This window comes from Rhinatrema bivittatum, chromosome 4 (assembly GCF_901001135.1).
Source record: "Rhinatrema bivittatum chromosome 4, aRhiBiv1.1, whole genome shotgun sequence".
NCBI classification, from domain to species: Eukaryota; Metazoa; Chordata; class Amphibia; order Gymnophiona; family Rhinatrematidae; genus Rhinatrema; species Rhinatrema bivittatum.
In genome coordinates this window covers 204,242,272-204,269,112 of record NC_042618.1, presented here as the reverse complement: position 1 = coordinate 204,269,112, position 26,841 = coordinate 204,242,272, and the positions used below count along the sequence as shown (strand labels likewise).

General features: G+C 48.7%; 1 protein-coding gene across 1 annotated transcript in view; it reads right to left on the bottom strand.

The window, feature by feature from the left end:
- The window catches only part of RASSF1 (Ras association domain family member 1), a 121,918-nt gene that overhangs the window by 34,052 nt on the left and 61,025 nt on the right, over positions 1-26,841 (bottom strand). The window contains exon 2 of the mRNA XM_029599567.1: positions 21,786-21,910. Coding sequence (XP_029455427.1) covers positions 21,786-21,910 — 125 coding nt within the window. The remainder of the gene's footprint in view (positions 1-21,785; positions 21,911-26,841) is intronic.

Below are 26,841 nucleotides of genomic sequence, written 5' to 3'. Positions count from 1 at the left end.
TTGGTAAAATAGTACCTTCATCTCCTCAGAAGCCGAACAGAATAGGCTTGAGGAGGAGGTACTATTAGAATCCAGCTGCCTTCCCAGACTCCTCAGTGGCAGACATTCACCGTGCACAGGGAGCATCCATTGGACACTCTGAAGTGCATGATACTAGGACCGGCGAAGATAAGCTTAGGGTGTGCATGTGCATCAGTGAGCATGATTCGGTGCATGTTGGCGGGAGAGTTGGGTACCTGCCCTGATGATGATGCTACATGCTCAAGACTATAGCCTACCTGGAATTGGATTTGTTGCCTCAGCAAGAAGCTCTCCTGGTTCCTGCTTCTGTCTTGCTTAAGCCCTCCCAGCCTGGTTCGTCTTCTTAGCCTTCAGCTTTGTTTCAGTCTTCAGTTGTGGCTCTGCTGCAGTCTTCAGCTCCATAAGCCTTGCCTTAAGCCATCAGGCTCCATAAGCCTTGCCTTAAGCCATCAGCCTTATCTCAAGCTATCAGTTTTGACCTTGCCTACCTTCAGCTGTAAGCCTGGTCTTTGTATAGACTTTTGGACTCTGTCATAGTCTGGCCCATGCCAAGACTTGTTCACTGTTGTTGGCGTGGGTCTCAGGACTCTACCTGTGAGGCTGCATCATGGCAAGAGGGGCTCATGCATACACAGTTCCTTAAAGTATAGATTAGTGAGTGGCAGAAGGGGAGCACAAGCTATCTTCTCTCTCACACACACCCAAGGTAGGCACTAATTTCTGCCAGCACCAGGAAAGTGCACAGAAAGCAGTAAAAACTGCTTTTCTGTGCACCCTCCGACTTAATATCATGGTGATATTAAGTCGGCAGTCCCGAAAGTTAAAAAAAAAAAATTAGAAATCGGCCCGCGGCTCATGGGTTGAAAACCGGACGCTCAATTTTGCCGGCGTCCGGTTTCCGAACACGTGGCTGTCAGCGGGCTCAAGAACCGACGCTGGAAAAATTGAGCATCGGCTGTCAAACCTGCTGACAGCTGCCGCTCCTGTCCAAAAAGAGGCGCTAGGGACGTGCTGGTGTCCCTAGTGCCTCTTTTTACCACCGGCCCTAATTTAAATATTTTAGTTTACTGAATCGTGCGCACAGGACACTGGCCTGCGCGCGCGCCGGGACACTCTCCCGCGAACTTAGCTGTATCGGCCTGATAGAGAGGAGGCTAGAAATATGCCCTAAACCTAGTCTGCTTTTATCATGGTCAAAATTAAATTAGTCACTCCATCAATGTTGAGACTTGTATTATAAGGAACTGCATGAAGTGCAACACCTCAATCATGGTCAGAGAACCCAACTGTTGTAGCACTGACATTGTTTCCCTGAATGAGATCCAAATAGCAGAAGGCAGCAACTATATCTTTTTCTTGTATCTTTCACTTATCATGACTCCCATTCCATCCAATTCCTCTACTACCCATAATTTCCTCCATTCATATCCTGACATGCCCTCCTTCATGTTACTATATCTAGATTATGTAGATTGTAACTATTCTGTATTGTGATACAATTTAACTATAATCTGATTATAATCTCCAGGAATAGCCTAGTGGTTAGAGCAGTGGGCTATGACCCTGGGATGCCAGGGTTCAAATCTCTCTACCACACCTTGTCACATTAAATAAGTCACTTCACACTCCACTGCCTCAGGTACAAATTTGTAGGTGAATTTACTAAGCTGTGATAAGACAGTAGTGTGAGTAAAACAGCATGTAACACACAAAGCCAAAGATTTCCTTCCCCTATAGAAATAAGCTCTTTTGCATGCAAAAAATTGCCTCATGCATGCATAGGCCAACCTATGTAAATTAAATAACATGACTGACTTAGAAAAAATGAAAATGAGGAAACAATCAACAAATGATAAATATACACATTAAATCCCATACAGTCCTCATTAAAGGAGCCACCATATAAAGAAACAATAATTAGATCATCCCAACTATTCCCAACCTATTATCCACTACTAGAAAACTTATCCAAGAGAAACATATCTAAATGCATTGGGTCCACAAAACCAAATTTATTGCCCTGATAAGAAACCATATGCTTACATGAAATTTTTTAGTAAAATAAGGCCCCTAAAGATAAGACACGAGATTTTATTTAAAGAAATTTCTCCTGAACTGAGTCTCTCCAGAGACTCAGAATTCTTTGTCCGCAAAATAGGGAATCCTCACATTTAAAATTTTGACGAAGGAACATTTCTCTCTCGCTAGTCAGAGCAAAAGAAAGAGTAAGAGTAGATCTAGTGGGAATGTTATCATTAGGTGTTTGTAAGAAGAGAGAAAGATCCAGGCTAGAGAAAGGGGCCAGAACTTTAGATAATGCGAGTTCCTACTCCTGCCTATTCTGCAGTGGAAGGAACGGCTGGAACAACGTCTGTGCCATTAGTACCTATGATTCCTGAGAAGTCTGTTAACGTTAGTTCCAACTCCAGTTTCTCTTCCTGTAAAATTGAATTGGGGTACAGGGGGAGGTGGAGTTAAATGCCTCGTTTAGCTCAGGTGATATCTCTTTGATGGATGTTTGGAAAATTGTTGGACGTATAGACACAAATCTGTCAAACAGTGTTACACAGCTTTGTCAGTTTTCATCCGATATATCTACAAAGTTTTCTGAGGTTGATTCTAGCTTGGATTATTTGGAATCTAGCTCCTCTGCTCACTCTGACAGCTGTTTGCAATATACAGTCAGCTGTAGCTGCAGGAATGAAGGATAACCTAGGTATACATTTTAAATGTGCAACTATTGAAAATAGACTTAGGTCAAACAACCTACATTTATTGAATTTTCCTTGCTCTCATTTAATATCTGGGGAAGAATGTTTCAAGAAATATGTCTCTGAAATATTTCAAGTTTCTACCTGAGAAAAAGTTTCTGTATGCTTCTATATGTTACTATATGCTTGATAAGACGAGAATACCGAGCAAAGAGGAAGGGGATGGAGATGCTCTGGTACCCAGTCCCTTTTACTGCCAATCGATACTGTGTTTATCAGGATTCAGATGGACTCCTCTCTCTGCGCTTTCTATAACAATCTTTATTTAGAGAATACTCTTATACAGAGCCATGCTGGCATTTTGCTGAGAAATGTTAGTGGCTCAGAAGATGAAGCACCAGGGAGCAGAAACACCTTGGGCCGCTGCGTGACAGCAGTGCCAGAGCTCAGCTGAAGCGAGGACTTTTATCACCTTTCCTGAAAGAGAAAGCTTGTCCTCATTCTACGGCCAGGCAAAGATGTGAGCAAGCATTGCTAGGGCTAAGGAAATAAGGCCTTCCGGGCTCCTGACCCAGAGCCACAGCACTCCCTGCTTGCACGCCTCATCCTGACACTTTCTCCTCCCCACCATCCCAACCAAGAGAGCAACTTTACCATTTGGAAGTGGAGAATTTGGGTATGCTGAGGGAAATGCTGAAAATAATTTAATCATAGCCTTGACTTCCATTTCTAGGCTAGGGATGGCGAACTCCAGTCTTCGAGTGCCACAGACAGGCCAGGTTTTCAGGCTAATCTACACTGAACATGCATGAAAATGATGTGCAGGCACTGCCTCCATTGCATGCAAATCTATCTCATGCATATTCATTGTGGATATCCTGAAAACCTGGCCTATTTGTGGCACTCGAGGACTGGAGTTCGCCGTCCCTGGACTAGGCCATTGAAATACTTGTTGGACCAAAGCCTGTGTTGGGAGGTATAAGAACATAAGAAGTGCCCTTCTGGGTCAGATCAGTGGTCCATCGAGCCCAGCACCCTGCTTCTGACAGTGGCCAGTTTGGGTCGCCTGGAAGTATCCAGCAGATCCCAATATGAAAATCCATTTCATGCTGCTCTCCCCCAAGACTTTAATATGAAATGGTTTTATTTTGCTAAATTATGTTGCTTGGGCCAGCCTGCTGGTTCAGTGGCAGCGCTGTGTATTGCCCTGTGGAGGGCCGGGGTCTGATAGTTTCTCAGGCTGGACAGGGCTGGGGACGCTATGGAGGCAGCATTCATAATCCCCGAGAGGGAGAGCGCACCAGTTCTTGGGCAACAGGGATCCCCGAATAGTGGGATTCAGGGTCCATGATTGCGGAGTTCCAGAGGGAGCCCCTGCCTCGTGACCCCCACTGAGCATTCTCGCTGCACTGACTGGATTGAGAGATGGGAGAGGCATATAAAATAGGGGGGAAACCTAGGTGGGTTGCAAATGAAGGCTCATGGTGCTATACCCCATTAAAGGCCGCCTGCAACTGAGCTGCGAGCAGGAAGAAACTGCTGGGCCAAAAAAAAAAAAAAAAATTAATCTGAGAAGGGGATGGATAGCAGCATTGTATAAAGCACTACCACAGCTGAGCCTCTTCCTGATTTTGGTTCCATTAGCAGAAGTGATCCATCGCTTGGCCTCCCACCTCTATTTAATTTCTTTCTTCTTTTCCTTCCTTTGCAGGTTATCAGATTGCAAGCCCCCTGCACCTACAATAATTTACAACGATGGTCTGATGAATCGGGGTGAGACTCCAAAACCTGACTGCACATTCTGAATGTTCCAGTCCCTGGAAATAGACTCAGCCCATAACTTCAAATAGATTTAACCACCCCCGGCTGCCAACATATGAAAGCATTTTTGAAGGGATATTTATAGGGGCAGACCTGAAATCCACAGAAAAACGGATTGCGCAAGATAGGACAGGGCAGAGAGATGGCCATTTCTAACCCCAAAATAAAGGACCGTCTGTCGTTTGAGGCAATAGCAAAAAGCAGTGCAGATTTGCAGACTTTACTCTTTGACAGTGTCCAATGTGCTTTGCACCCCGACTCTGGCCAGAAGTCGAGCCTAAATCTCATGCAGCAGCATCGGACCAGCCCCTGTTTGTTTTCTCTATGTGCACTAATAACAATGTTTGATGCTCACCGCGTTCATGTGAACTATCTTTCTACATGGATGCTAGCTATGACAGGCTTTTTAAACAATTTTTTTTTTTTGCCCAGTAATCCTCCTGTTAAGTCCTGTGGGCTTCTGTCCCACTGAGAACCTAACGTAACTGGGGCATCAGCAGCCTGGCTTTTCATTTTCAGCTCCCCTAGAATTTCCCCCCCTTCTTCCTAGCCTTGAGGCACTCCACTAATCACCTTTCTTTCTGCTAAGTAAACTCCATTTACCACTCCCTTCTGTTGTATGTCACTGAACCTGTTTCTAATGCAGTCCGCCACCTTGGGGTCCATCCCAGGTTGCTCAGTTTATTTACGTATCTCCTGCACGGGACATAGCAAAAGCTTTGCTGAAATCCAAGTACATCACACGCAGCACTGATCTGTTTCTCTGGCCAAGCAATGAAAAAAGAAATTGATCAGATGTTCCCTTGGTAAAACCACGCTGCTTTGTATCATGCAATCTGCCGACTCAAGACATTTCACCATCCTTTCCTTTAGCAGCCTCCATTGAAGTGAGGCTAACTGGCCGGTAACTTCCCACCTCTTTCCTATTATTGCTGTTATGGACAATATCTGTCCTTCTCCAGCCCCACTGAACCATCAGCGGACATGCTGGAACTTCTCTGAACTCTTTCCGATGCCAGATTTAGGTACAAGCTACCTAAACTGCAGCTTAGAGCCTCCCCTAATGAGGGACCTCTACCAAAAATGACTACATTTCAAGTTTTACTTTTTTTTTTTTTTAGTAAGGCTGTGGGGCCTCTTTGATTTGAAATTGCCTCAGCGTGTCTTAATCCAGCCCTGGCTTTTTGAATATCCTAGGATGTATCCTATCCAAACCCTAAGGCCTTGCCTACATTTAGTTTTGACAGGACCATGCAAATACTGTTCTGTAAAACAGGAGTGCCCCTTTCTACTCGCAGTACTGGTTTCCAACTTCTGCTTTGCTGAACGCTGCCCAAAAATATTTTGTTCTGCATTTCTGCCTTATTGTTGTCACCCTCCAAACATTCCTCTTTTTCTCCTGCTTAGAACCCCATTCCTACATTTCCTCCTTTCACCGCCAAACTTGAAAAAAAAATACATGGGGGACCTTGAGGTGGGGGGAGGGAGAGGAGGAGGAAGGAGTGAATGTAGGTCCATGGGGTTAGGGTTGGGGAGAAGAAGGAAAAAGATGTGGAGTCCATGATGGGAGGGGGGGGGGAGGAGAGGGAAGGAAAAAGTTGTGAATGATGGGGGTCTATAGGGTTGGGAGGATGAAAGAATGACTGAGGGTCTAGGGGAAGAAAGATTCAATGAGGACCCCTGTGTGAGAGGAGCGAGTGGAAGCTGTGGAGTGAATGTGAGTCCACGGCGGGGCAGGGAAGTCTGAAGAAGACATACGGAGGTCAAGGGGAGTGTGGAGGAATTAAAGAAGGCTGGGGATAGAGAGGGAAAGAGGAGACAAAAGGGATTAGAGAGGGAAGAGAGAAACGTAGAAGGGAGGAGAGAGGACTGGTAATAGCTAAACAAGGAGAAACGCAGGAACTTCAAGACGAAAAGATGAACAAACAGACAGAGAGGAGTTGAAACAGACCCAGTAAAGAATGCCAGGCACATAAAGACTGGACAAAAACTGTTTATTTAATCAGTGTCTGGCATTTCGGTTTGCTGTATAGTTTTAAATTACTGCTACATAAAACATGTTAACTATTTTAGGAAGAGCTAGCACAGAAGACAGTTAATAAAGGGACTGCACATCTTCAAGTCTGTGTGCTGGGTGTGATTTCAGCTAGTGAGAGAGTGAGCAGCGTGAACAAGAGAAGAAGAGATAGAAGAGAAGACCTGATGTAGGGGCAGCACTTTTCCTGTTCTCATTCAGACTGGAAGGAGACCAAGAACTAAAGGCATGAAATATAAGTAAAACTCAACCTTATCTTTTTTTTTTAACATATTTATTTTATACTGTGTTTAAAATGGTTTACAAATAACACCAATGTCTAATTTAAATTATTGCTAGATGTAAAGTGGCTAATATTAGCAATTCTTGCCCTTCATTTTTTTTTTTTGACTCAGCAGTTTCTTCCTTCTCCTTTTGAACTTCTAACTCAACTGGAACCAGGCTGGGATCTGGTGCCATAAATCTTCATTTGAAACTATCTGGGGATAAGTTTCCCCTACTCTATAATCCCTCCAGTCTAAATGTACTTTAATCCAGTCACTGCAGCATCAATCCTTGGCTAGGGAGCAAGTACCAGCCTCCTTCTTGAACTCTAAGCCACCAGGGTAGGCTGGTGCAAATGAGTGGGTAAACAGTGCAGGTGTACAGGGTGGCAACTTCTAGGGGGCAGCAGGTGGCACCATAGTGTGCTGGAGGTCCCCAGGTTCTGCCAGCCAAAGGACTGCAGTGGCTGGATGGGAGGTGTAAGGAAACACTTCGTACAGCACTGCCAGTTCTCCCACCTTCTCTCCTTCCCCTCTGCTGATGTGATGCAGACAGTGAATCTGAACAGCTGCTGTGCTCTCCACTCCACTCCTACCTCTCCTGTCCCTGTCTCCATATGCTGCCTGATTCTCAAGAGTTTTCCTTCCCAGAGTAAGCCACCATCAACCCACTCCACCCTTTTCTCCCTGCCTGGAGAGGGCAATGGCAGTCAGAGCATGGGAGCTGGGGGCTAGAGTGCACTTACAGGTCATGCAATGGCCCTGCCCCTTCCTTAAGCGCAGGCTTCCAGTTCAGTAAGGAAACCTATGGGGAGTAGAGGCAGTGCTGCTTCACAGGTCCTGTGCCCTGTGAGCGCTGCTGCTAGACACTCTTACTGCTGGCAGGAGCAGCACAGCAGCTGGTCACACAGGGCAGCAAACCAACCTCAGTAGCATCTCTAACCCTGGCCGACCTGGTCAGTGGAAGATCTGACCTGGAAACCGCACCCATAGGGCCAACCCCCTTCATCTTGAATTTATCAGCAGAAGTGCTCTGCAAAGGAAAATGTTCTCCTTGACAGGATAATAGGAAGACCTTTATTTTATTTTATTTTATTTTTTTTCAGTGTGTAATTGCTGTTGGGTTTCGTACCCCCAATCATTTTTGATAAGTTGGCTCTTACATTCCATCTCATTTACAGTTCCTGTTGACCTAAGAAGCAGGACCTACGGCAATAGACAGCACTGGGGCTGGGTCATTGGTCTTAACATCCCCAGCCATGAGGGAGAGGAGGCGGCATTATTAAGGAAGGGATGAGGATCATCGGTGCTGTGCTCTCAGCATTTCTGTATAATATGAGAGGAGGAGGGATTATTGTGGAAGGGATGAGGATTATTAATGCTGTGTGCTAATGTGGGAGAGGAGGAGGGATTATTGTAGAAATGCCTGTGAAAGAACAATGTTCATTGGAATTGATTAAAGATCATGCAAACTCAGCAATCAAGTCCATAAAAAGTTGCTGTATTAAATTTGATGAGCAAAAGGCATGAAACACAAGAGCAAAATGCCCTACAGGAAAGGAGGAAGAAACCGGGGAGAGGATGTGTAGCATTTACGTCATGTTTACCACCGACACTGGGCATTATTTCCCTGTAAGACATGTGAGCACTGTTGGGTAAGTTGCTATCTCTGCTTACTTCCCCAGAGGTCACTCAGATATTGCTTCCCACACTGAGAAAAAGAGCAGTAAGGGCACAGTGAGATAAGCAGAGAGATTCTGCAGGGAGGGTGATATAAAAGGCCTCCCATGAGAAAGGCAGCTATCTGTGAAGCTTCATCGGTTCTCAGGCAATGATCCATGTTCTAGCAGCCAGACAGCTGCAAAAATAGCAAGAGTTTCCTTGTAGACCCTGATTTTTAAATTCATTTTCACATGAATTTGTATTCCTTGGTTATGAACAAAGTCTGGGAATTAGCAAAAGCTAGCTCAAGAACAAATACCTAGAAATGTGGACACATTCCCCTTTAAGACTGAGATACCCTCAATGGCACTAATAAAAAACATATTTCAACAGAGGAGGAAAAAACACACATAGGATATAAAGAAGCCATTGTATTCAAAAGAAAATGGAGGACGACAAAAAAAAAATGTAGATGAAATGTAACAAATCAATACTAATCTCATAAAATACGCTGAACAGTACGCGTTGGTTCCTGTTTCTATGTCAATGTATGTTTAGAGTCTCAAATGTTGTTTTTCTTTTTTCTTTTTTTTACAAGGACAGAGAAGGAAGAGGCAGTTTTCACATAGCAGTTTTCACATAGCTCAGCTCAATCCTTCCAGCACTCGTCTTTTTATATTCTCAACCTTAGGTTCTCTGGGATTTGTAGTCTTGACGTCGCTCAGTACAGAAGTCAAGACTAGAAATCAGAGGATGCGTGAGGTGAAACGCTAAGGAACAGTATAGGCCAAACCAAAAGTGTCCTGGGGACGTTTTCATCCTATCTGCACTGGCACACACACACTGTGGGTACCTTTTACCCATGGATTCTGCACCAATTTTCAAAGAGAAAGTTCACGTGCCCTTGCACTGTGAAACGTGCCGTGGGTGAAATGTGCCCAGGGACGTTTGCACCTGTCTTTTGTGAAAATGGCAGTTCTGCGCAGGGGGAAATTCTGTGCAGAATTCCCCCAGGAATGGGGGGGGGGGGGGGTGTAATAGCTAATGTCCTCATTACTATTAAATTTACATCAGAGATCGCTAACCTGTATGCACACTGCTGTGCACAAAACTCCTTGCTGCATTGGCAGTAAAATTTGTGAACAAAAAAAAGTACAACCTGCAGGTAAAACTATGCACACTGCCAAGTGCATCTTAAAGCACTCGCCTCTTAGTGAAGTGGTGGGAAACAGAAGTGCTCTTCTCCCATTGGAAATAGAGAAGAGATCTGAGACCACTAAAGCTGCCCCTTTGGATTGGAAGAAAGAAGGATGGGGACAGTAGCTCCAACCTGAGATGCTGGAAACAAAAGCTGCTGCATTTTCTGCAGCTTGCTCTCCCCCTCCTGTCAACGCACGGACGTGATGCCTATTGCCACAGGGACAGACTGGAGGGGGCTGCAGATGAGGCCTCAGCTCCCTTGGTTTCCGGGATTCCTGACCTGTGATGCAGGCAGAGAGGAGGAGGGAGCCAAAGCTCCAGGCAATCAGTGAAGGGCATCAGGGGGAGGGAGAGGAGTTCCATAGTGAAAGTGGGTGAGGAGAGGGTAAGGTGAAGTGAATGCAAGGGGGGTGGGGAAAGTGAGGAGGAGTGAATGCTGGGAGTTAGGGGGGTGATGAGTTATGAGGAGCAGGTGAATGCTGGGGACAGCAAGGAGTGGATAAAAGCCGGGGGAGTGTGAAGAGGGACTGAATGTTGAGGGAATGAGGAAGGTGGAGGCTGAGTGGTGATAAGGTGAGGACAGGACAACATGTGCATGGGGTGGAGAGGGGTTCCCCTCAGGATCGCCAGCCCTAGCAGTGTAGCCCTGATTTCAGCCCATCTGAGCAGTTCAGACACTACTGTCCAGGCCTTTGGACTGAATTTAACAAGGTCCTTGATTTATCCCGCACAGATGGGGAAACTATACCCCCGGGCACTTATTTGGGAAGAGAGGCTGCTCCCTGCACTGTTCCAGTGGTGGACAGAGAACAATATCTTTTTGGAAGTGACTTAACTGGTGGGCAAGTGGAATGAAGGCACAGGGAGGAGGAATTTGGGGAAAAGTGGAAAAAATGGGATTAAGAAGGAAGGGTAGGTGTGGAGTGCAGTGGTAACACCATGGTGGCACAGTGGGGTGGAAGTACAGGGCTGGGGAAGACACACGGGGGGGGGTGGAATCTGGTGTGGAGTGGAAAATGTGAAAAGGAAGTACAGGGTTGGGTGGGGCTCCTTTTGTATTTCCTGGAGGTGACAGCATTACACGATGCATATGAGCTCCTGATAAAACTTTCAGAGGGGGGACCCATGTTAGTCTGTAATAGCAAAAATGACAGAGACTAGAGACAGCTTACACACTAAGGGGCAGATTTTAAAAGCCCTACGCGTGTAAATCCAGCTGGATTACACGCGTAGGGGAGTTACGCGGGCTGAGCCTATTTTGCATAGGCCGGCGACGGATCCAAAGCCCCGGGATGTGCGTATGTCTCGGGGCTTGAAAAAAGGGGCGGGGAATGGGTGGTCCGGGCGGGGGTGTGGCCAGAGGCCTCCGTAGGGCCGCTAGGCTGGGGGATCGCGTGCTGGCACTCGGCCGGCATGCGCAACCTAGAGGCAGGATCAACTTGTAAATTTATGGTTGGGGGGGGGGTTAGGCAGGGTTGGGGGCGGGTTAGGGAGGGGAAGGGAGGGGAAGATGGAGGGGCGGAAGGAATGGGGAAAGCCATCAGGGCTCCCCTAGGGCTCAGCATGCACAATTTGCACTAGTGTGTACCCCCATGCACGCGCCGACCCCGGATTTTATAACATGCATGCGGCTGCGTGCGCATGTTATAAAATCGGGTGTATATTTGTGCACACCGGGTAGCGCGCACAAATCTACGCCCGCGCGTAGGTTTAAAAATCCGGCCCTAAGTGAATTATTGAGGCATGAGCTTCGGAGGACAAGAGTTCATCTGGTCAGATAGGCTGTATTCTTGTCCTCCGAAGCTCATGCCTCAATATAAAGTGTCCCGGCCTCTGTGCCATTATAATCTCTGAGAGTAGAGAGGACTCTTTGTCAGATATGCCCTCGGATGCAGATCCACATTTAGGCTGGAGCAGGGCCTGGCGTGGTAATGAATTGTACCAGGTCAAGTGTCCTGCTTTATACGGGGCAGTCCTGTGGTGTCTTGCTCTTGCTCAAGCAGGACTCACAATTTCCCCGTTTTTCAGCTTAGCCATACATTTTATTAAATTTCATACTTGACACCCATGGGCAGATAAGAAAATTATTACTTACCTGCTAATTTTCGTTCCTGTAGTCCCATGGATCAGTCCAGACAGTGGGTTATGTCCCCAATCCAGCAGATGGAGTCAGCACAAGCTTTGAGGGGGCGTATCCATATATACTACTACCCCCTCTGCAGGAGTTCAGTATCGAGTATATCAAAGCCAGAGTAGAAACCCCCGAAGGATCAAGTTTGTGGAAACAGATAATGAAAACAATTGTAACCGCAACAAGTAACTGCAAACATCCTACCAACTTGTAGGGAGCTGTGAAAAACAGCGAAAAGAAACGACTGTGAAGACACAGAACACTGCGAGCAAGAAGTAGCGCAGAGCTGAGCAGGATCAAGAACCCAAACGCGGTGGGCGTCTGGACTGATCCATGGTACTACAGGAACGAAAATTAGCAGGTAAGTAATAATTTTCTTTTCCCTGTACGTACCTGGATCAGTCCAGACAGTGGGATGTACCCAAGCTTCCCTAAATCGGGTGGGGTCCTGCGAGGCCTGCTCGCCAAAGTGTCCAGAGACTGAAGAGGCGAGGTGCAGACGATAGTGCCTCGAGAACGTGTGTAACGATTTCCAGGTGGCTGCCCTACAAATTTCCTGCGAGGATACCGAGCGAACCTCCGCCCAGGAAGCCGCCTGAGAACGTGTAGAATGCGCTATGATTCCGGGTGGGGGAGTCCGACCCGACCCAATGTAGGAAGCAGCAATGCCGGCCTTCAGCCATCTGGCAATGGTAGTCTTCGAGGCCTGAGACCCCTTCTTAGGACCGGCCCAGAGTACGAAGAGATGGTCAGAGGTCCGGAACTCATTTGTAGCCTCCAGATAGAGGCGCAGAGTGCGCTTGACATTCAAGAGACGGAGAGACTTCGGCTCTGAGGAAGAGAAGGACGGCAACTCCACCGTCTGGTTCACATGGAATGCAGAAACCACCTTCGGAAGGAAGGAGGGAATGGTGCGAAGCGAAACTCCAGAGTCGGAGAAACGGAGATAGGGCTCTCTACACGACAGAGCCTGCAGCTCCGAGATGTGTCGAGCGGAACAGATGGCCACAAGAAATACAGTCTTGAGAGTGAGATCCTTTATCGTTGCGCTGCGCAGCGGCTCGAACGGTGGTCCCGACAGGGAGCGAAGCACAAGGTTAAGACTCCAGGAGGGACAAGGGTCCCGTAACGGAGGACGCATATGCTTGACACCCTTGAGAAAACGAGCAATGTCAGGATACTGTAGAAGAGAGCCCCCATCGCTCAACAGCGAACCAAGGGCGGCCACCTGAACCCGTAGTGAATTATAGGCGAGCCCTTTTTCCACTCCCGCCTGTAGAAACTGAAGGATCTGAGGTACAGAAGCCTTAGCGGGTCTCGTGGCCTGGCTGGTACACCACAGCTCGAACATAGGCCGCCGACGTCGATGTCTTTCGTGCACGCAATAGCATGGATACTACCGCCTCCGGGTAGCCCCGACGCCGGAGGCGGCGCCTCACAAAAGCCAGGCCGCAAGACAGAAGAGTTCTGCCTGCTCGAAAAATACCGGGCCCTGATGTAGGAGCTGGGGGAGGTGCCCCAGCCTGATTGGCCCGTCGATCACCAGCTGTAACAGGTCCGCAAACCAGGGTCGCCTGGGCCATTCCGGGGCGACGAAAACCACGGTCCCCTGATGGCTTTCTATTCTGCGGAGCATCCTGCCCACCAGGGGCCATGGTGGAAAAGCGTAGAGCAGAAGATGTGGCGGCCACGGGAGGACCAGGGCATCCACTCCCTCCGCGCCGCGCTCTCTCCGGCGACTGAAGAAGCGTGGAGCCTTGGCGTTGAGAGCGGACGCCATCAGATCCAAGTGGGGGGCCCCCCACCGATGGACGAGAAGTTGCATCGCTTTGTCGGAGAGAGACCACTCTCCGGGGTCCAGCAGTTGACGACTGAGGAAGTCCGCCTGGATGTTGTCCACACCGGCGATGTGCGAGGCCGCTAGCCGGACGAGATGACGCTCCGCCCATTGCATCAGCAGCGCCGCCTCGAGCGCGACCTGCGGGCTGCGCGTGCCTCCTTGTCGGTTGATGTAGGCCACGGTGGTAGCGTTGTCCGATAGGATTCTGACTTCCCGGTTCCGAAGAAGCGGGAGGAAATGTCGCAGAGCTAGCCGGACCGCTCTGGTTTCCAGACAGTTGATTGACCACTTTGCCTCCACCGTGGACCACGTCCCCTGCGTGGCGCTTCGATCGCAGACTGCACCCCAGCCTGCTAGACTGGCATCGGTGGTCACCACCACCCAATTTGGCAGATCGAGGGACACGCCACGGGCCAGGTTCGGCGGATCCAACCACCAGCCCAGACTGTCCCTGGCATTCTGCGGGAGCGGGAGAATCATCTGGTAGTCCTGCGATACTGGTTTCCAACGGGAGAGGAGCGCCCACTGTAAGGTCCTGATGTGCGCGAAAGCCCAAGGTACAAGGTCCGATGGTGGACCCCATCACTCCCAGGAGTTGCAGGTAGTCCCAGGAGGTGGGCTCTGGTAACGCAGAGAACCGTCGTGTATGATCCCGCAAGGATTGAGCTTTGTCCTGGCGCAGAAAAACTTTGCCCAGTAGGGTGTCGAAGGTCGCCCCCAAAAAAACCCAAGCGTTGTGAGGGCATGAGGGAGCTCTTGGAGAAGTTCACTACCCATCCCAGGGAATGTAGAAACCGTACTACTCGAGTCACCGCTGAGCGTCCATGATCGAATGACTTCGCCCGGAGGAGCCAATCGTCCAGATAAGGATGAACCAGGATGCCCTCCTTCCGGAGAGCTGCCACCACGACTACCATGATCTTGGTGAAGGTGCGCGGCGCCGTCGCCAATCCGAACGGGAGAGCCGTGAACTGAAAATGCTGGTCCAGAATTTTGAAACGAAGGAAACGGTGGTGGTCCGGGCGGATGGGAATGTGCAGGTAGGCCTCCGTTAAGTCCAGGGAGGAGAGGAACTCCCCCCGATGCACCGCCGCATCACTGACCGGAGCGTTTCCATGCGGAACCGAACGACTCGAAGGGATTTGTTGACTTCCTTGAGGTCTAGGATAGGCCGGAAGGTACCGTCCTTCTTTGGTACGACGAAATAGATGGAATAGTGGCCCGAGCCCACCTCTCCGAAGGGCAGGCGCAATAGCGCCTATCTCTCGGAGTCTGTCCAGAGTCAGCAGCACCGCTCCTCTCTTGAGGTCCGAGCCACAGGGGGAAAAGATGAACCTTCCCTGCGGGGGGCGGACAAATTCCAATGCATAGCCGTGTTTTATGGTATCCAGGACCCACTGGTCCGAGGTGATCCGTGCCCACTCCGCGTAGAAATACGTTAGTCGGTCCCCAATCCTGGGGACAGGGGAGTGGGCGAGACTGGCATCATTGTGAAGACTTGGTATAGGGGTTCCCGGTTCCGGGAGTAGTGCGTGCGGGCCGACGCCCGCGAAAGGAGCGCGACCAGGGCTGAGACCTGGGGGCGGATGACCGGGAGCCCGCCTGTCTGTATCCCCTGTAGCGCCGTTGCGCTCTGGCTCTGGTCCGAAAAGAAGAAAATGCTCTGGATGGTCGAAACCTATCCTCCGGCAGCCGATGAACAGCGTTCTCCCCCAGGGACTTGATGATCTGGTCCAAATCCTCCCCGAAGAGGAACTTGCCCCTGAAGGGAAGAGAGCCCAGACTCGACTTAGAGGACGTATCAGCCGCCCAATTGCGTAGCCACAGTAGTCGTCGTGCTGCCACTACCGAAACCATGGATCTTGCGAGGACCCGAAAAAGGTCGTACGAGGCGTCCGCCCCATACGCCACTGCGGCTTCTAGCCGATCTGCCTGGGCAGCCTCATCGGACGGCAGGTTCTGAGACGTGAGGAGTGAGACCTCGAAAACCCGCTTAAGGAAAACTTCCAACTTACGATCCTGTGTGTCCCGCAACGCCACACCTCCCGTCACTGGGATAGTCGTCCTCTTCGTGACCGCCGACACTGCGGAGTCCACCTTTGGGACCTTGATGAGGTCCAGAAATCTTCGGGGAGCGGGTACAGCTTTTCCATAGCCCGGCTGCTCTTCAGGGAGGCCTCCGGGGTGTCCCATTCCCTGGTGAGAAGTTGTAAAAACGAGTCATGAATGGGAAAAGCCCGAGCCCTCGGCCGGAGTGCCGCCAGGACAGGATCTCCCTTCCTTGAAGAAGTGACGACAGCGGGAGCTACTGGGGCAGGCGGGTCTGGTGGCGGGTCCAAATCAAATTCTTGGATGATCTGCGGGATGAGGTCGTCCAGCTCTTCCCTCTGGAAGAGGCGTAGGGTACGCGGATCATCCCCCTCCTGCGTGCCGTCCCCTTGTCCCCCGTCCGGGAGGTCAAGTCCATGTCCCGCTGGGTCTGGCACCGCCCCCACTGCCGCGGGCGTGGATCGGACCCGGGTAGGAAGGCGGGAGGCCCCCACTCCCGGAGGGTCGGGGGGGGGGGCCGGCGTTGAGGGCGACATCCGAGGGATCTTAGGAGGGGGGGGTCCCACAGGTGCTTCCAGCCCCTGCAGATAAGCGGTATGCATGAGCAGGATAAACTCCGGAGAGAACCCCGGCCTGCTCGGGTGCGCTTCGGGGGCGGCGTGGTTCCTGCTCCCTGGCTCTGGGTGCTTGGTTCCTGCACCAAAATCGGGGGAACACCCCCGCTGGTAGAGTCCTCCAGGGATCCGTTCCCCCTCGTGGCCTGCGCCTCAGGGCGCTCAGAATGTAAAATGGCCGCCGTTCCCGCCAAAAATGGCAGAGTGGCCGGCCCGCGCCGCCCGGGCAAAAAAGAGAAATCAGTCAGGGACTGTGAGGTACCTTCCTCCCCGGGAAGGCATCGTGCACAGATGCCCTCCCGGGAAATCCGGGACCCCAGGTCTCCGCAGGCCGCACAGCAGGACGGCCGCGGCATCAGGATCCCTGTAGGAGAAAAGAAAAAGCCATGGGGGGGGGCCACGCGCACAAAAGCGCCGCTGCGGGGGGGCCCGGTCGGCCCGCACTGCCCGCTGTCCGAAAATAGAGGAGGGTGCCGCGGGGGGGCCTTCCCGGCCACACGACCCGCCCCAGACATCTTTCCCTAAATGGCTCAGCAGCCCATGAGGAGCTGTAAAATGGCCACGGGTGAGGGAGTAAAGAGCGAAGAGGCCGGCTCCACCGGCTTTCGCGGGCACCGGGGGCTGAGCTGTGAAGGAAAAAACTACAAAGGAAAAACAAACTTACCCCTGGCTGCAACGAGAAATAAACAGCAAGGCCACAGAGAAGAGACAAGGAAGAGAAGCCACTCCCCAGAAGTTGAAAGAACTCTGCCTTTTTTTTTTTTTTTTTTTAAACTTAATACAAACTTGATACAAACTTGATCCACAGAAAAAGCCAACAACAAGCCATAATCAAGCAAGAAAGTGAAGAAAAAGGAAAAGGAGGGGAAGCCTGATTCCCCTACTCGCATCTGCTGGAGTCAGAAGATACTAAACTCCTGCAGAGGGGGTAGTAGTATATATGGATACGCCCCCTCAAAGCTTGTGCTGACTCCATCTGCTGGATTGGGGACATAACCCACTGTCTGGACTGATCCAGGTACGTACAGGGAACTAAAATTTACAATGTGGAGCTGGAGATGGTGCGGTGCATCTTCATCTGGGTTTGGGACATAGGAGCTAATGGTAAAAGAGACGGCTACAGGTGTATTAAGAGATTTACTAACAAGGCAGTCCTGGGCTGAAGCTAGCTCTCTTCTTCCTGCTGGCAGCCCCAAGCAGGAGCTGTTTCTGTTCCTCCTCTTTTGCGGGCAGCCTCATAGGGGAGCTGGCTTTGCCCCCATCTCTCCTGAAGGCGGTCTTATAGCATGTTGGCTCTTTTCTTCCTCTTTTTGCCAGTGGCCCTAATGGAGCTGGCTCTGCCCCTCCTCTTCCTGCTGGTACCCAGAGTTGCTTCTGCTTTTCTTATGCTTGCCACCAGGCTCATAGGGAGCTGGCTCTGTTCTTCCTCCCCAAAGTGGCTCTGCTCCTCTTTTTCCTGCCAGCATGGGAGAGCTGGCTCTGCGCTTCCTGCCGGTGGCCCTGTGAGGGAGCTGGCTCTGCTCTTCCTCCTGCTGGTAGTCCTATGAGGAAGCTGGCACTGCACCTTTTCTTTTTTTTTTCAGTAGGTGGCTCTGCACCTGCTCCTGCTGGCCTGCCTTTAGGTCTATGCAGATGCAATCACCTTAGGCTTCCTCTAGCTGCAGGACCCAATGTGGTCAGTGGCATAAATGGCTTCCTAAGCTCACGTCAAACCTCATCTTTGTCTCACCTTTACTTTGGTCTAACAAAAGGCGTCACACGCTACAAAGCATCCTGTTTTTCCCCAGGATTAAGGCAGCTCCTAGAGCTCTGCACATCTGGCACAGGCACCAAGAGAGAGCAGAAGCAAGATTTTTTTTAGAATCTATGCTAAGGGGTCAGAGGTGTGTCGGCAGGCATGTCAGACCCTGTGACAGAGGCTAATTGTTGGCAGTTTTAGCAGCTGTGAAAAAAAACCCAACACCACCTCTCTTTGGTGTCCAGAGTCAAATGTTTCATTTTTTTTTCCACGTGGGTAAAATGCAGTAGAACTAATGACAGAAACGTGATCCCTGCAGTTTCCAAAGGGTTAAAAATATCATAGAGCAATTGATGCTGCAAAAACCTTTCCTCCCAGGGCCAAATGGGAGCCCTGCCAGAGATGTGAGGAGCCAGAGTCCTGCCAAACACAGGGGATATCCTGTCTATAGCAGCTGGGCTGCCCTGCAGGTCAGGGGTCAGACAAGCAGTGCCTGCCGAGCTAAGACGCCCCTCACTGACTCCTCCTAACGGGCACAACAAGTCTCCATTATTCAGCAGTTCCAGGGGCAGGACCCCAGCCCCTCCCATTCTGACTGAGTTTCTAATTCTTAGGGCCAACATTTCATCAATGTCAAGTCAGTCTCTTTTATACAACTGTAACACTTTCCAACTTCAATTCACTGAAATCCTCCATCAAAATGTTTGGTTTGTGTTCCTAGGCAGGTCTGTGCCTTCTAGCCGACAGTCTCCCACCGTAAGAGACACATGCTGTACCCAGCATCTCTTAGTCCAGTCTCTCAGCTGTCTCTGCTGGTTAGTGCTGCATTACTTATTAAAGCTGGGCTGTCACTTTGCGAAAAGCAGACTGATTTATTCATAGGGTGGTTCTGTTGTGACCTGCAGATCTTTGTTTTATACACGTCGGGCCTCTCCGCTCCCTGACTGCGGACCTCAGGATTGTACATTGGGTGGGTGTCTCTGTTTTAGGACATTTGGGTCAGCGCTGCTCACTTCCCTGGACTGAATCCTTGGTTTTCCTCTCCGTCACTCCATCTTGAACACAGCTGATGAAACCTAAGCTGCGCTTTTCCTATTCATGCCTCTGTGGGTCTGACCAAGCTCTTACTTAACAGCTCTGCTCATGCTCCTATGCCAGCTGCTATGTTACAGCAGTGCCTACCTGTTCCCAAACATTTTATACAGACAATATTTGTCTTCTAATAAACTTAATCACATATAATCCCAACGTTTCAGACAGATGTTGGAGGGGTTGTGAGGCACTTAGGACATTTTATCATATGTGGTTGACTTGCAAGTGTTGGAATATGATTGTTGGACAGATCCAGGCTCTTACAGGGAAGATGTTACTTCTTTCTCCTTACATCTTCTTCCTGGGCCTACCTGCACCTGAGGAGATGTTTTCTTTTCACAGTAACCCGACTATACCTGGATGATCTTTGGGTGGATTTTCTGTGGTCTGGGTTTGGAGGAGAGCTACATTCCCCCCCCCCCCCCTCTCTGAGAATGAATGTTTTTTTTAAAGGTACGACTAACAGCATCTCTGAAAAAAGCCTACTTTTAATATCTCCCAAATGGCAGGAGGTCTGCTTGCTCTGTGAAAAGGAAACAGCCAGCGGTGAAAGGGTGTAAGCTTAGTGACATCCTTTGAAGTTAGAGGTGCTCTGTACCTTTGCCCTGTTTTGTAACCTGAGCATCCCAGTTCCTGCCCTGTTTGTGTTCCCTCAGAGCTTGTCTCTGTGTCTGTGTCCATGGACTTTACTTTCTCCTGTTTTTTCCTCCTCTCTCTTTTCTATGACACCTTTGTTCCCTCCTATATTGTTACTGAGGTCAACAGAAAAATGACCTTGCCAGATAAGGGCATGTGCGAGATAGCCTGTTCTCTTTCTCTTTTCTCTTTGTTGTTGACGTACTTATGGATTTATCTACCTAGCCCAATGCCACCAGCCTTGTGCATGAGCCTCTGGCAATCATATTTAATAACTGTCACAGCAGTCTCATTGGCTCCATGGCTCACCCCAGGCTGGCAGTCTGGGGCAGGTGGAGGATTATGGTGTGTGAGAGATGACAGCAGGTGGGATCAAACAGGCCTCAGAACTGGAATACCCTGACAGTCCGATCTTTCTATTCGTGGATCAAAAGTGAGGGAGAGAACCCCAAGACCGAGATGCAATTCCTCGCTGCTGCAGAGAGGGCTGGGCCGGGCCTCTTCCCCCCTCCCCCCCCCCCCCCCCCATCCCCTCTCAGTCTGAAATCCGTACCTCAGGGATGCATCGTGAGGCAGGGACGCAGCTGCATACAGCACAGCATTAACATTTCTAATAAATGAAGGTCTTTCACCAAGTGCACACCACAAGTTGGATTTATTACTGGGGTCCCCTTGCAGTCAGTCTAGGGTGAATAAATTGATTACAGTGTTGGAAATGAAAATTAATTAATGGTGAGGGTGGAAGAGGTGCCAACAAATCCTCTTTCCCAGGTCACAGCGCTGCTTTAGTTAAAGTCAGTTCCAGAACTGGAAAATGCGGACCATGTGAAAATGTACAAGTCCTAGCACCGTTCAGAGTCTGCAGTCTCAGCTTCTCCAGCCGATGCAATATTTGTGTGCAGGAAGCAGGCGCTGAGTGTTGAACGCCCGTTTGCCTAAAGTGCACCCAGCCGCCTCTCCTGGGCATGTGATCTGATATTAAAATGAGGGGGTCGCACTAAAAAGGAGGCGCCAGGCAAAACATTTGTGTCCCCCTAGTGCCTCTGTGGCATCGGGCGCACAGGAGAGATGGCTGTAAAGCGGGTTAGTAAAACGGATGCTCAGTCTATGAGCCTGGGCCGGGTATCTTGTGTGTGTCTACTGAGCACATCCAGAATTTTTTTTTTTCAAAAACTTTTTTTTCAACTAGATCTGCTTTATTTGATTCCTCCCTCTTAGTATCGCTACGATACTATTAGGAGAAATCACAGAAAGCAGGATTTTTCTTTTTTTTTTTCAAATGTGCCCCCGAGCATGACACACCTTTACGCCAGGCCCGGACTGGAGTAAAATGTTCCGCATTGGTCGCGCAGGACATTTTTTTTTTGCATCGCGGGGATTAGCTCCTAGCCTCATCTACATGGAATTTACATGTGATGAGCGCTATTAGCTAGGCAGCGATTTGGCCGGGTGCTTTGGACGCCCTAATCCCTGCATTGCATCGGGGGGTTATGGACGAGCGTCCTAAAACGCTCAACCAATTGCATCTTAAACCGTGCACTAGCCGCTGCGCGCGGTACTGCATCGGCCTCAATGATACGGAAATGCTGGCTGCAGTCCCAGCCTCTCTCAGCAGAAGGTGCTACAGGGAATGGTGCAGGAGCCCTGGGTGTGAGAGAGCTCACAGCTCCTGCAATCCCAGCCCCTGTCAGCAGGAAGCGCTGCAGAGAATGGCACAGGAGTGCTGGGTGTGAGGGGGGAGCTCGTATCTCCAGCAGCTCCAGCCTCTCCTGGTAGGAAGGCAGCAGGGTTTGGTGCAGGAGCACTACATGTGAGGGAATGGTGTCTGTGCGCTAGCACAATCCTAAATTCCTTCTTGATGGATAAGGAAGTAGAGGATTGAAGCTATGAAGGGGCAGAGGTTCACATATGAAAGGCCTAACGTTTATTGTGTATCATACAAATCCACCTTAAACTGTTACGATTTCCTTACCACATTGGTGTCTTTTTCCAGAGTTTGCTCATTTGCATCTGATTGGTCAATGCTCTGGTAATTTGGCCCATTGCAGTCCAGCTGGATTAGGGCACGGCAGCGATAGTGACAGGTGAATTTACAATCTATATTGAAAGAGAAAAATGGGAGAGAGTGACTAATTTTATACCAGCCATCCACAGTAAATGCCGTATTTCATTCCCAGAAAGGGGTTTGTTTATATAACAGATTTTGTCTCCTTTTTAGGTAGCCTCCTCTCCGTGTCTAACTCATTCATTGAATGTTATCACAAGCCTGTTAAATATCCAGCTCCCTTTTTATAGGCAGGGAGAATTTTTGTTTGGGATCGGGTTGAGGGGAGGATACCAAACACGAGCTCATAGGAGACTCTAGAATCTGAATTCCAGGACCAGAATTCTTTGGGACAGAAAAAAATAGAAAAGCAAAAACGTATAGGCTGCTTTGGGCATGCAAGATCTAGGAGAAAGTGTCAGATGCTGATAGTGCAGAAAGAAATGTGCTTCCTATCCTTACCTTTTGGGTTGTTACCTGCCCCAAGTCATCCCTGAGAGCTCTGGTTTTATTGCATGTCTTCTATGGACTTCTAGACCTGCTTTTCCTAGAAGATTTGGAACCACAAGTCCATAGATGCCATGGGGTAAACCAGAACTGGATCAGCTTGTCAGGGTGGACCTGGGTCAGATAACCCAACTTACTCCCCAGTTATTTGGATTTAATAACTTGCCTTGCTCAAGGCAAGTTACATTCAGGTCCTGCCACAGAGGGCTCAACATCTAAGTTGGTACCTAAGGCAATGGAGGTTGAAGCAAGGCACAAAGAGTGGTAATGGGAGAAGCGGGATTTGAACCCTGGCTTCTCTGATTCTCAGTCTATAGCGGTGGTTCTCAACCTTTTTTCCATCATGACACACCTGACAGATGATGCTCACGTGCGTAACACATTGCACACTACATTTAACAGCTATACTAAAAAAAAATTTCCTAGATCGTTTATTGTTAAAAAAATGATGCAGGAGAAAGATAATATATTCTTTAATTTCATTAAGTGCTTCTAAAATATTATTATTAAATGTTATTTTTTCACAAAAAATGTAATCTTTGCTTACTGCATCAGTGAGAAATCTGGGTCTGATATGCATATGCAGCACACAGTTTTTTGATACAGACAAACTCTCATGCATTTCACTGTCAAGCTCAAAATGTTCTGCCCTCTTCTGGAGTTTATACAGAGCAGGATTAAGAAATTTCCCCTTTCAACTCACCATACAAAAAATATATTCAAATTCAGGTTTCCCCTCAGTAACAGTATTTCAAAATCCCTTCCCTGCCAGCCACTTTGTGAAATAACATGAAAACCTGCTACAGGGGCAGATTGGCCTAACGGGGGATCGGGCATCCCCCCGGTGGGCCGATCGCTCCAGTCACGTGGTCTGCCGTGCGCAGCCGTGACAGAGCCGCGCTCGGCAGACCACGTGATGTGTCCTGGGCCGGCCTGGGCGGCGAATACCCGGGCCGACATCGTGAATCCGCCGCTGACCTGCTAAAAAGACATTTAGAAATTATATAAACATACCAGCCATACCATAAGAGTACTAACACCTAAGAAAAAGCAAGACTGCAAATTTAGACATTTTATATTCCGCCATTCTATATCAAGATCAGTTTACAGAAGTAACATTCATAAATAGAAATCAACATATATTGACGGTTTACAGAGGTAGCTTTCATAAACAGAGATTAACATATGTCAATCGAAATATTCCAATACAAATTAAAACCGCTTACTAAAGATAAGAAACACAGGGAAAATAGTACAAGAAAATAATATAACTATTCCATAGTAATCAGTTCATAGTAAATCATGTTTCATATCGTTTCTCCTACATGCTTCTAGACCCACAAGCTCTCGTCATTCTCATATTGAAGTTCCTACATTCTCACGTTACATTTTATTCCTCATGCTTCAACTTAATATCTCTCATCCTTCATGATACTGTAGTTCTCGTACCATCTGATGATTTTAAGTTGGGTTATGTGCACTTTTGAATAGCTATGTTTATAGCTCGCATTTAAATCTCTTTCTATTTAGTATCAAACGTAACATCTCTGGTAGTGAATTCCAAAGTTTTGGACCGGCAATTGAAAACACACAATCTCTTACTTGGGTTAAATGACACACAATCTCTTACTTGGGTTAAATGACACTACAACTATACACACTGAGGTGTGTATAGTTGTAGTGTCACGCCGATCAGACCAGTATTACTGGAATGAATGATTTTGAATATTAACATTAATACTTTGTAATAGATTCGAGATTGTACTGGTAGCCAGTGCAGTGAAATCAGTGAGGGTGTAATGTCATCAAAATTTCCTAGTTCCTAAGGAGACATTTTGTAATAATTGTAGTGGTTTTGTTACACCCGGTCGCAGACGGCTGTGATCGCTGTTGCTCACCTCTTGCTTGACTACACTGACTCCTCTGGGTCGACTTGCGGCCTCCGCCAGCTATCGCCGGCCTACATGCCCTGGTTCCCAGGCCCCCCTGGATGACGTGGACGCTGCCAACTGCCATCTTGCCCTCGGTGTCCCTTAGGCGTGCGCGCTACCTGGCCAACCTTATGCATGTCATGGCAGGAACCTCGGGGGCATCCCCCTCAGATGACGTCATTCCTCAAGGACTCTTAAGCTGGCTGGCCCTGCCTACCTATGACTTGGCAACGAGCTCCCTCATTGCGGAATCCGCTTCGCTCGCTACAGACTCTTGTTCCAGCTCCTGCTTCCATGGCATGAGACGTTCCGGGTCATTTCACAGCAGGCAGGCACAACCTGCTTTTGGCAGGTTTTACGTTTTTTTAATGTGAAAGGTAATCTTTCAGACAAGTTAACCACAAAGTCTCAGCTTCAGGATTTAACCCTGGCCCTTGCACCAATTAACTTCATTTAGTAACACTGTAAAAATTATAAACTTCAATCCCCCAGCTTCAGCCTGGGCTGTTTTCGAATTACAAGGCTACAAATCAACCTAATTAGTAGCAGTGCATCTTCTAGATTTAACTCCCCAGTTTCATCAGTGTGGTGCCACAGTTTTGGCACACCAATTTAACTTAATTAACAGCAGTACAAACTCTAGGTTGCAGTATACCACTTCAGTTGTACCTGCAGTGCCCTAATTAATACAGAACATACTTAACCACAACTAAAATAGCTCAAAAGAGAAACAAACAAGACAGTTTGAACTGGTTCCAGTGCCAGCCCTTTCCCCAATGCATAAGCTTTAACTTTCTTTTAAAGCCTGGGCTGCTGCCAGACATTTTATTTCTAATCTGCAGCAAACTTTCCCTTCTGTGAAGCTTGAGCCTTTTTTTTTATAAGAAATGCCAGTTGCTGATAGGCATCAACTCATCTTGCCCAGGTATGACTTTCACTTTCATAAGCTAACCCTTCCTCACCTCTGCCACAGAACTCTTTCACAGCAGAACCTGAAAAGGCCACTTTTCTCCTCCCAAGCAAAAGCTCCCTAAGTCTCATGCAGGATATTAACATTTTTTTTCTCTATAGCTTAGGAACTGGGGTTGGCATGTCCATCATGCTATTCTGACTCACTTTCCTCAGAGATTTCCTCTATTGATGAACTGGCTAATTCTCGGGCTTTGCCCCATTGTGTGTGTGTTGCTTCTTTTTATGGGAGCCAGAAACCTACAGCTGAGTTAGAATGGACCCTACCTTAAGGCAGCTCCTCCCCATTCCAATACGCCTACAAGCTGTGAAGTGGGTAGCTGGGAAATGTAGTCTTTTTAGGGCAGCCATTTTGGTTTAACTACATTTTGTCAGGTTTGGCAGCTCACCGGACGCTCCCATGAGCCACCACATGTACCCCAGTGGCACCAAACTGGAGTCCATCCTGCCTGCAGCTAAAGAGGGAGAGGCCCAGAATGAAGACATGTGAGCCTATGTGATTGAGAGAGGAACGGTGTGTGAGCATGTGTATGTGAATAACAAATTGGGAACCTGTGTGTGTGTGTGTGTGTATGGGAGTGCACGTGTGTATGTGAATAAGAAACCAGGAACCTGCATGTGAGTATGGGAGTGCGTATGTTCACTTCAATGAAGATATCGGTACTGGGTGGAAGGTGCTGCAGCCCGGATGAAAAAGCATCTCAGGAGCATGAGACCAGCAGGGAGCTCAAGCTCTGCTGGCAATAGAAGATGTACCCTAGGAGTAGACAACCAGCAGGGAGTCCAAGCCCTGCTGGCCAAATGTATGAGCAGAGAAGGAAGCTTGAATGTGTATATGTGAAGGAGAGCAAGCCAGTGAGTGTGAGAGCCTGTGTGTGTGGAAGAGAGTCAGTGAGTGTGAAAGAGCCTGTGGGGGGGGGGGGGGGGAGGTAAGCCAATGAGTGTGATACCTTGTGTGTGCGTAAGTGAGGGAGAAGGGGTTGTATATATGAGAACCTAAGTATAGGGAGTGGGAGAGAGAGCCAGTGAGTATGAAAGAGCCTGTGTATGGGTGGAGAGAGGGGGGAAGAGAGCCTGACTGTGACAGCAAGAGAAAATTAATGTGCGAGAAAGCCAGTGAGTGTGTGTGTATGTGAGGGAGAGTGAGTCAGTGAATGTGAAAGCCTGTGTATATATGAGGGAGAGAAAATGTATATGAAGGAGGCAGAATCAGTGAGTGTCAGGGAGCCTGTGTGTATGTCTATATGGGAGGGAAAGCCAGTGAGAGAGGAGAGAGAGTGTGTGTGTGCGTTTGAGAGAGAGAGAGGGGGGATAGAGTCTGTGATTGTGAGAGTGTGTGTTTGAGAGAGGAGGAGTGTTTATGACCATCAACATGTGTGAGAGAGAATGAATATGTATGTTAGGGAGTTTGTGATTATGAGAGAGAAGATATAGTGTGCACCCTCCCTCTCCCCCACTAATCCACAACAATCTCAGAGTGACTGGAAATCAAAACGTTCACTGATAATGAGAGCTAGTGTTAGTTAAAACAAATAGGGGTAAAAACTATTGGACTTAATTTGATGTTTCTGCTGTTC